At 44.0% G+C, this 10,470-nt stretch overlaps 1 protein-coding gene across 3 annotated transcripts; it reads left to right on the top strand.

The window, feature by feature from the left end:
* Nucleotides 1-2,847: 2,847 nt before the first annotated feature.
* Nucleotides 2,848-10,021, top strand: LOC111970237 (NGFI-A-binding protein 2). Of its 3 annotated transcripts, XM_023996860.2 has the most exons (8): nucleotides 2,854-3,220; nucleotides 3,368-3,501; nucleotides 4,274-5,191; nucleotides 5,337-5,470; nucleotides 6,187-6,238; nucleotides 6,907-7,021; nucleotides 7,858-8,043; nucleotides 9,678-10,021. In XM_023996860.2, the coding sequence occupies exons 3-8, from the start codon at nucleotides 4,283-4,285 to the stop codon at nucleotides 9,773-9,775; spliced, it is 1,494 nt and encodes a 497-aa protein (XP_023852628.1). In that variant the 5' UTR covers nucleotides 2,854-3,220; nucleotides 3,368-3,501; nucleotides 4,274-4,282; the 3' UTR covers nucleotides 9,776-10,021. The 3 variants fall into 3 exon arrangements, with proteins under 3 accessions (XP_023852630.1, XP_023852628.1, XP_023852627.1); XM_023996859.2 differs by having other exon boundaries at nucleotides 2,854-3,501; XM_023996862.2 differs by lacking the exon at nucleotides 7,858-8,043 and having other exon boundaries at nucleotides 2,848-3,501.
* The last annotated feature ends 449 nt before the right edge of the window (nucleotides 10,022-10,470 follow it).

Raw genomic sequence — 10,470 nt, 5'->3', positions numbered from 1 at the left:
CCCTCCAGACCACCCCCCGCCATCCTCACGTAACTTTTGCCCCCTCAGATTTTTGGGGTGCATGACATCCTTGGATGGATATAAAGGAAGTGGGATGGACTGAACACAGTATGGATGTCCTCTGCCTCAGAAGACCAAGAAGTAGAAGACCTCTCAGAATCACCTTTATTTGACCTACAGTCAATCTGATATTTTAAGAGGGCAATCATTATTTCTTATTCATAAGAAAATCAGAATTCTCTGGTCCAATTAGGCCTACTATTATAAGAATTTTAGGAAAGTGAACAGTGCATCCGGAAAGTATTCAGACCCCTTGACTTTTTCCATATTTTGTTACGTTACAGCCTTATTCTAAAATGTATTAAAACGTTTTTTTCCTCATCAATCTACACACAATACCCCATAATGAAAAAGCAAAAACAGTTTTATTTTATTTTAATTTTTACAAATTTATWAAAAAAAWTAAWAAAAAWAAATACATTTACATATGTATTCAGACCCTTTACTCAGTACTTTGTTGAAGCACCTTTGGCAGCGATTACAGCCTTAAGTCCTCTTGGGTATGATGCTACAAGCTTGGCACACCTGTATTTGGGGAGTTTCTCCCATTCTTCTCTGCAGATCCTCTCAAGCTCTGTCAGGTTGGATGGGGAGCATCGCTGCACAGCTATTTTCAGGTCTCTCCAGAGCTGTTCGATCCTGTTAAATTTCGGGCTCTGGCTGGGCCACTCAAGGACATTGCAAGAGGCATCACTACAGTCCCTGGGTCGAATCCAGGCTATATCACATCCGGCCATGATTGAGAGTCCCATAGGGTGGCGCACAATTGTCTCAGCGTCATCTGGGTTTGGCCGGGGTAGGCTGTCATTGTAAATAAGAATATGTTCTTAACTGACTTGCCTAGTTAAATAACGGTTAAATAAATAAAAAAAATGTAAAAATCATTCTGAGACTTGTCCTGAAGCCACTCCTGCGTTGTCTTAGCTGTGTGGTTAGGGTCGTTGTCCTGTTGGAAGGTGAACCTTCGCCCCAGTCTGAGGTCTTGAGCGCTCTGTAGCAAGTTTTCATCAAGGATATCTTTGTACTTTGCTCAGTTCATCTTTTCCTCGATCCTGACTAGTCTCCCAGTCCCTGCCGCTGAAAAATATCCCCACAGTATGATGCTGCCACCTCCATGCTTCACCGTAGGGATGGTGCCAGGTTTTCTCCAGACGTGACTCTTGGCATTCCCACCAAAGAGTTCAATCTTGGTTTCATCAGACCAGAGAATCTTGTTTCTCATGGTCTGACTCCTTTAGGTGCCTTTTGGCAAACTCCAAGCTGTCTGTCATGTCCCTTTTACTGAGGAGTGGCTTCCGTCTGGCCACTCTACCATAAAGGCCTGATTGGTGGAGTGCTGCAGAGATGGTTGTCCTTCTGGAAAGTTTTCCCATCTCCACAGAGGAACTCTAGAGCTCTGTCAGAGTGACCATCGGGTTCTTTGTCACCTCCCTGACCAAGGCCCTTCTCCCCCGATTGCTCAGTTTGGCCAAGCGGACAGATCTAGGAAGAGATGGCCACTGTGTTCTTGGGGACCTTCAATGTTGCAGAATTTTTTTGGTTCCCTTCCCCAGATCTGGGCCTCGATACAATCCTGTCCCGGAGCTCTACAGACAATTCCTTCAATATTATGGCTTGGTTTTTTCTATGGCATGCACTGTCAACTGTGTGACCTTATATAGACAGGTGTGTGCCTTTCCAAATCATGTCCAATCAATTGAATTTACCACAGGTGGACTCCAATCAAGTTGTAGAAACATCTCAAGGATGATCAATGGAAACAGGATGCACCTGAGCTCAATTTCAAGTCTTATAGCAAAGGGTCTGAATACTTATGTAAATAAGGTATTTGTTTTAACATTTTTATAAATTAGCAAAAATATCTAAAAACCTGTTTTCGCTTTGTCATTATGGAGTATTTTGTGTAGATTGATGAGAGGTTGAAAAAATGTAATCCATTTTAGAATAAGGATGTATGGTAACAAAACGTGGAAAAAGGGAAGGGGTCTGAATACTTTCCGAATGCACTGTAGGCCTAATAAAAATTGTTCAGCCTAGTAGAAATAGTGAAGCCTATAGTTTAGTTTTCATTAATAATCTAGACTTTCTTTTCACACACACAGCTTTTGATAAATTTAAAAAAAGATTGCTTATTTGGTTGAGAGGGCGGAAATAGAACGTGTCAGCATGCTTCAACGCCTACATGGTGACCCGAAGGACACAGAGACAGTGGTGCTTTGTGCAAAATCACACAGCTGTGGTGAACATATAGGCCTACTCAACATAAACCATATAACCAATTCTTCCCAAGTTAAACCAATCAAAACAATCATGGCCAGACATGTTGGAGCCTAAATGCCATTAATTTARGCAAAATCAACTTCGGATTTTGTTCAATTAATTTAAGATAGCCTATTTATCACAACAAACCTGCAACGKTGTAGGACTACTGTACATCAAATTCACAGTGATGCCTGTTGCATCATTGGGGAATCCCCTATCTTATGCGTCATGCAGAGAATCTACCCAACCGATCGGAAACAGTCCTTCACCACTTGCCACCCACTTTATGATTCTGCTGCACAAGGCTATTACTGTATGTCCATTCTGTTTACACGACTGCGCTGTATATCAATACGATATATATGTGAAACAGCACCCAATATAAATAACTGATCTAGTGCAATAAAGGGAGATTAATTAAATCGAAGGTTATGCTATTATCAACATAGGCTATCATACAGCTAACCTCACACATTTATGTGACTGACCAGAATGGTAGCCTATGTGTTCCTCAGTTTGTATTGAATAGGCTTAGACAGGTGCATCTTATTGCGAAGTGGGCAGACAAAATCAGAAAATGAAAGGGTTAATAAGCAAACCTCAGCCTTTCAAGCCCCCGCCTCCCACATCTCCAATTTGAAAGCCGCCTCTCTACCGGGAGAGGAAAGCTCTTTTTCGGTCAGATGGCGTGCTGCAGTCCGCCCCCAGGTTTCTCGCACCCACACAACCAGCAAAAAGGCAGCCAGCAACCAATACGGTTCGTCAGGGGAGGATATCTGCTAACGAATCCAGACGAGTTACGATATGCTCAGGGATTTAGCTGATGACAACACCACTCCGAAGTGAGAAAGAAAACGATTGTACAGGGAAAGAGAGCGATTATACAAAGCAATTTAAGGTATTTACAATAGGCTGTTGATCACCGTTTCTTATTATTATTTTTTGTCTCAGCCCTTTCATTGATAACAATTTAACGGGATTGGATGGGACTTTCGACAAGGTTAAAAGTGAGATAACCATTAGGATTTTGCTCATTTACCTTTAGCATTCCATAATCGAGCCTATTACGAGGCGGCACATATTGCGCGAAAACTGGATTCTGTTGCTGGAGACACCACTCGGTCACTCAGTGAGCGCGGGTCCCCTCTGCCAATTCAGCCGTCGGACGACGTGGACGAGGTAAGAGATTACATTAGTCATTTAAATGTTTTATTCTGAAATTTTACATGCGTGTGTAATTCCATAGATATATGCATTGTCTGGTATTGGGCTTGGACGGAWGTGCGCGTAATACTATTGTCATAGTTTTTTCAATTATTGTTTTCGTAACCATCGCTTTGTGCGTAATATGAACTATCAAATTCGGGTCTCATAAGAATAGACAAACTGTTTTTAATTCTCACAACTTGAATAAGAGATCAAAAATGGTGCATTTCTAAACTGTAGGCCTACATTTCCCCAATAATACCATGTGTACATATCCTGCATATTTGAGGTATAGAGGGTTGGGCACCCACATGTGAAATGTTGCCAAAGATTATCACCAATAATAATATACTATCAGGAAAAGTAGGCTATTGGAGTATAAGTATCTAATTTAGTAATCTTGGTAAAAAAAATTAAAGATATTGACATTGTCTTCTTATACAAGACATCTGATGGATATGGACTTTAGGTGTTCTTATATGAGACATCTGTTCCCAGATATAGCATCACAGCAGTAGTTACCACTACACCACAAAAAGATTGGTAGAAAATTGCTTCCAAACATTCCAAAGAAAACATAACCCGAAATAACAATACATATAGATTATACCATATAGCAAACAAATGAATAAAGCATTCTGTACACACAACACAATASTCCTACCATTGATTGATGAGCCATTTATTAAAACTTAAGACTCTTGAGTAACTCTCCTCCGGTCTGTTCCTTCTTTCCCACCTCCAGTCCTGCACCATGTCTCTGCCACGCACGCTGGGCGAGCTGCAGCTGTACCGGGTGCTGCAGAGGGCCAACCTTCTGGCATACTACGACACCTTCATCCAGCAYGGTGGCGACGACGTGCAGCAGCTCTGTGAGGCTGCAGAGGACGAGTTCTTGGAAATCATGGCGCTGGTCGGCATGGCGACCAAGCCACTGCACGTGCGCCGTCTGCAGAAGGCCCTCCGCGACTGGGCGGCCAACCCAGCCCTCTTCAACCAGCCCCTGGCCAACGTGCCCCTGGGGGGAATCCCTCTGTTCAAGGTTGATGGGACGGGTGCTAGCGGGACCGCTGCCGGAGGACTCAGGAAGTCCCTGAGCAACGGGCAGCCGGGGTCACCGTGTGACAGAGAGGACAGGGCATGCCTCACCCCTATGCACAGCGGGAGCCCCAGAAGCCCCTGCTCCCAGGCCTCACCGCAGCCCCAGGACACCCACTACAGGGACAAGCTGTCCCCAATGGACCCCCACTGGCTCAGCCCTGAACAGGACGGGAATAGCGCCTCAGCCTCAGGGGTGGACGAGGAGCAGCCCAGCCCACCTCTGCTCCCCCCTCGTCCCCCAGGTCCCTCCACGCCCCCGGCATCCTCCTCATCTCTCTCTCCGGCAGCCCTCTCGGCCTGGCCCGGGGGCCAGCTGGATGGGGAGACGGCGCAGGCAGTGGGGGAGAGCGTGGACAGGCTCCTGAGGACCCTACCCAGGTCGGACCCCAGAGAGGTGAAGACACTGCTGAGGATGAACAAGAAGATGGCCAAGACGGTGGGCCACATCTTCAAGATGGCACCCCAGGATGTGGCCAAGGAGGAGGAGATCCGTAAGTACAGCCTCATCTACGGCCGCTTCGACTCCAAGAGGAGGGAGGGCAAGCAGCTCACACATCACGAGGTAAGGGCATCAGTGTTTCCACTATTAGAGGTCTCTGTGTACCGGTATGTGTTAGGCTTGAGCCTTTTCTTTTTATCATGCTGTTCATATCATTCTACCATTCTCTTTCCCCTTTCACCTTATTTTATGTCCTCTTCATTTTCAGCTGATCATCAATGAAGCGGCTGCACAGTTCTGTATGCGTGACAACGCTCTGCTTCTGCGACGGGTAGAGCTCTTCTCATTGGCTAGACAGGTGGCGAGAGAATGCGCCTACACCTCCACACTCAAGCATGCCAGGTAAGGGCACGAGCCTGCGCAGTTTAGGGTCTTCCCTACCCCAATCTGATGACCATCCCACCCTCTGTCTCTTCCTCTATAACTAGGTTTTATCCCCTATGGGCTCTGGTCAAAAGTAGTGCACTACATAGGGAATAGGGTGCCATTTGGGACGCAAACAAAGAAACCCAAATAGAGAGAGTTACGATATTAGAAATTCAAATGTTATGTTCTGCTTTGCCTTGAGAATATATGATTCCTTTTCTCAACCAGATATGATCATAGAGAAACTACTATGTGGTTGCAGGCAGCATAGGGGCGAAGAGAGGTGGGCGTATAGAACAGAGGGAAAGCTGGGAACTCCCACAGCACACATAGCTAAGCCTAGCCAAGGTCATGCTATTAGTCAGACAGCACTGCAGTCAGTGCATCAGCTTAAAAACAAAGTCATACTGTGTAACCAACTAAATTAAAGCACATTCAAACACTCAAGCGTCTCATATAATCAATAACAAAAAAACATCTTTCAAACTCAATGAATAATGTATGTGTTTACTTTTAGTCACAAATAGCCTCGAGGTTTGGTTACTCAACATCAGTTTTTATATTGTAATTGGATATAGTGAGCTACTACTTGCTAATGAACAAAACAGGACCAACTGAATTCTGGAGTTTGCACAAGAGGTTTGCTCTTCTTTTACTGCCTTTTTACTTTATTATACCTTKTCTTATTACAGATCAAGTGCAGATGACTGCAGCTTACCATCCCAAAAGAGAGTAAAAAGTGAGGTGAGTGGGCTAAAGTCTCTGAACCCCTAACAGGAAAGAGTAAAACTATACCAAACTCTATCTCACTCTTGTTTAATTGTGTTATTGTGGGTGTACAAAAGCTGTTTTGTCAACATAATATTGGTAATCTATTGGATACGGCATTGGTAGACAATGAATGAGCTGTAATGGGAATAAATTGCAATAATTTATATGCTGTAATTTATACCATGGCTACAATTCAATTAGTCCTTTACAATATTTAATCTATAAGGCCTGAGGAGGTGTGGTATATGGCCAATATACCATGGCTAAGGGCTGTTCTTAGGCATGACGCAAAGCGAAGTGCCTGGACACAGCCCTTAGCCGTGGTTTAATGGCCATATATCACAAACACCCGAGATGCTTTATTGCTATTATAAACTGGTTACCAACATAATTAGAGCAGTAAAAATAAATGTTTTGTCATACCCATGGTATATGGTCTGATATACCACGTCTGTCAGCCAATCAGCATTCAGGGCTCAAATCACCCAGTTCATAAATCATTTTATACCATAGGTACTTTTCAGTAGTAATTGCATTGTAATACACACAATATTACGTTTTGGTGTGTGTTTRGGGTGATAGTGTGGAAGTGTGTGTTTGAGATGTTTTGTGTGTTTAATGGTTAAGTGTGTGTGTTTCAGGTGATAGTGTCGGAGTGTGTGTCCTCCCTCCATGGTGTTGAAGGGTCAGAGGGCGTGTCCCAGAGGGCTGACGAGGACAGCCTATCAGGAGAGAGTCTGGACAGCCTAACACAAGGTATGTATGGTGTCCAGATCCAAATATTATTTCTTAGTAACACTAGCATTTATATCGGCTTAAGTCAAGTAAGTCTAGCATGTACAGTATATACAGTAATTGTTGAACACATTTAGCACTGATCTTGTAGTGTCACTTAATCACATTCCATTCCCAGACATTCTTTATGTGTTTCTGTAAATGTCACAGAGCCCCACTGACTTTAAAGCACCATTTATAATCAAGCCCAAATAGTTAATGTTTTCTGTGGTGTCATATGTGTCCCAAATGGCAACCTATTCCCTATATAGTGCACTACTTTTGACCGTAGCCCAATAGACAGGTTGGCTGACATCGTCACAAAAAATGTGTGAGCATCGATGAGGCAGAAGGCCATGTGGTGTTATGATTCTGAACAGTCAAATAACTAGCAACAATGACAAGAAGCTGCCATATGGGGAATCGTAAGTGGCTCGTTTCAGCTCTTTGTATCTTGTTATTGATACCATGTATTCTTTTGAGGCGTTTTGACTCATGTCTATGCTAATATGGCTAAAATTCGCTAGCTAGGGCATCAACAACTGTAACTATGTATTTGAGAGACAAGTGCTCATTGTGCAAATGTATTTGTTTTTAATAAACATTTGGGGACTAAAATGTATTTAAATTTTGTCAACAATCTATGCCAACCCCATCTTTTTTGCCCCATAGTTGCGCACGTGTCGGTTTTGTTGCTAATCAACCAAACCGTCTATGGGGAATAGGGTACCATTTGGGACGCAATCTCAGCCTTGTCAAGAAGCAGCTATATGTGATTGGTTCAAAATGGCATTCACACCTAACCTTGTCTGTCTTAGACGTAGGCTCACAGTGCAACCAATCTCCATCACCCCGCCCCCCCACCGACACCTCCATACCTGCCAACTGGAATCGCCATCTCATGCAACAAACGCTCATGGATGAGGGGCTGCGATTGGCTAGGATGGTGTCACATGACCGTGCTGGCAAGGTCAGCCTTAGGTCAGAGGGGACACATACCACAGGTGACTTTCTGAATAATGGCTTACAAACATTATCATGCAAGAGTTATCATACTAACACTCTTAAAGTGATAGTCTGAATTTTTCAGGGATAAAAGGTTTTTGTGATGTTGAGATGACTCTGTCTCACAACATTTGTTGTGTAGATTCGGCTACGTCTCAATCTCAAATGAATAGGAAATATGCACTGTCTCATTTCATTGTTTTTAAACGGTGCCTATCTTTCCCATTAATTTGAGATTGAGACATACAGCCAAATCTCACTAGAGCGACGCAACAGATGGCGTGGGACATTGACTGGCACATTGACTCATCCTGATATTAAACCACTTTCGAGGCCTGAATCTTTTTAACAAACTTAAATTTTGAAGTGAACTATCACTTTAACATACTGTCCCTGTTGCCAGTATCGTTTACATTGATAACAAGTAGAAACTGAGGTAGGGCTAAAAGGCCGGAGAGTTTTGCTACCGTCATTTAAAGACTGTTTCAAGGATCTTCGGTTTGAACCCAAGTGAGTCAGAATCTCTATTGTGATTCCTCCCACTAGCCAGGTCTGAGTTCTAACTAGCTGGGACTGGAGAAGAAAGAAGGAAAATTAGTTGGGGGATAGAGAGGGGAGGAGGTAGCCTATCAGCTACAAACCATACTGAAAATTGACATGGATGTCAATACAGTCAAATTGCCATGAGGTCTAGTAGCGTATGTAAATAACTGATTATGACACTTCAAATGATTGTACTTAACCCTTTACCCTGTCACATCTTATAACACATCATTAAAATGTTAAAGGTACAGCCATTCAGATGTGAATAAAACTACTGTGCCGTAGCACTAGGCTGTCACAGTAGGCAGGGTGGAGAAGATACAGGGAGATCGAGTGGGAGAAAGAGAGAATGATAGCGGGAGGGGCAGAGGAAGTGCTGTGGGGCGGTAGAAACAGACCCCCTCCCTCGCTCCGCCACCGGCTGACGTCACAGTGTGTTAGGCATGTGGGCTGAAGGGCGGGATGGATGGAGAGAGGGGGCGAAGGAGTGGGCTGTAATTGGAGGGGCGTTGCATTGACTCACCGAGCGACAGAGAACAAAAATAAAAACCTGTGGGCAGGGAAATGGCACAGGCTTATTTTTCTCCCTCTCCCTCTACTTAAGAAGTAAGTAGAGGGGGAAAAACAACCATTTCATCTCTCTATGACGTCGGTCTCCCTCTCACTTCCCCTCCGTCGTCCTTTGTTCTTATCACTCACCTTGGTTTCCTTCTCCTTTTCTGTTTCACTCACTCAACACGACCCGTCTCCTCTGACTATACTTTAACTGCACCTACTCCCTCTACAGTGTTATCCTATTAGCCTGTAGGTGGGCTCATTCTGTCAGACAAAACCCTTGACATTTAATATTCCATTTCAAATATTCAAGTTTGCTACCATAGTTGAATGGTGTTGTTGTATTTCCAGTTTTATTACTTTGAGTAAGTGAAGTACTCGTAAAAGTTATGACCCTAACCAATCTAGTATGCATTAATTGGTGTACAGTTGACCATAGCAAGCACTCAAAGGTTCAGGGGGAGTAATAATGTATTGTCATCATATTGTCTCAGTCGGGCATATAGGCTAACAGCCCTCATCTTTCCCATTCAAGACTTTGAGGCTAAGGCGGAGAGGAGGAGCTCAGTAGCAGTGTGCAGGAGCAGCAGCCCTGGCAGCACCAAAGATGACTCGGACCAAGGGGGAAAGTAGTGAAACCAACCACTCATCATCCTGAGAACCCATCAACAACCCTGCCTCTCATCACCTTCAATCCTGGAGGGCCAAACTCAGCAGGCTTTCCATCTGTACTTAAACCACTAACAGTAGTAGTACAGGGAAGGGGGAGGGGACGTGGAATAAATAATTCCAATCTAAATCAAATGTGCATCCTAAATGGCACCCTACATAATGCCCTACTTTTGATCAGAACCCTGGTCAAAAGCTGTGCATGATTTCGGGAATAGGGTGCTATTTGGGACAGAACCCATGATTGGCTGAATCGGGTGGTTCAGGCAGAGGCAACACATCCTAAACCTGCAAATACTACGGCCCTCCAGTACTGAAATTGAGAGACAGGTGCTCTACAACTTTACCTCTGTATATTGTGTGCCCAAACCCTCCGAGGGCATTAGCCACATCTCCACAGGACTACAGTAACACTTACACAACTGTGGGAGGTTTGTCCCCTATGAACATAATCCCAATAATCCCCTCCTCCCCCACTCCGCCCCCGGGACAATGGATGCAAAATGTTGATATCATGACTAACTTTTGGTGCTATTTTTGTTCCTTCTATCAGAAGGTTGTAACTGAGAAAGGACTTGTGATGAGGATAAGTATCTGTAATGACAATGCCGTTAAAGCTTGGTTTGCAAAGTGTCACTCGTTCGAGTGTTGACCGTTTG

Source organism: Salvelinus sp. IW2-2015, linkage group LG11 (assembly GCF_002910315.2).
Source record: "Salvelinus sp. IW2-2015 linkage group LG11, ASM291031v2, whole genome shotgun sequence".
Classification (NCBI taxonomy): domain Eukaryota; kingdom Metazoa; phylum Chordata; class Actinopteri; order Salmoniformes; family Salmonidae; genus Salvelinus; species Salvelinus sp. IW2-2015.
This window is presented reverse-complemented; position numbering and strand designations above follow the sequence as displayed.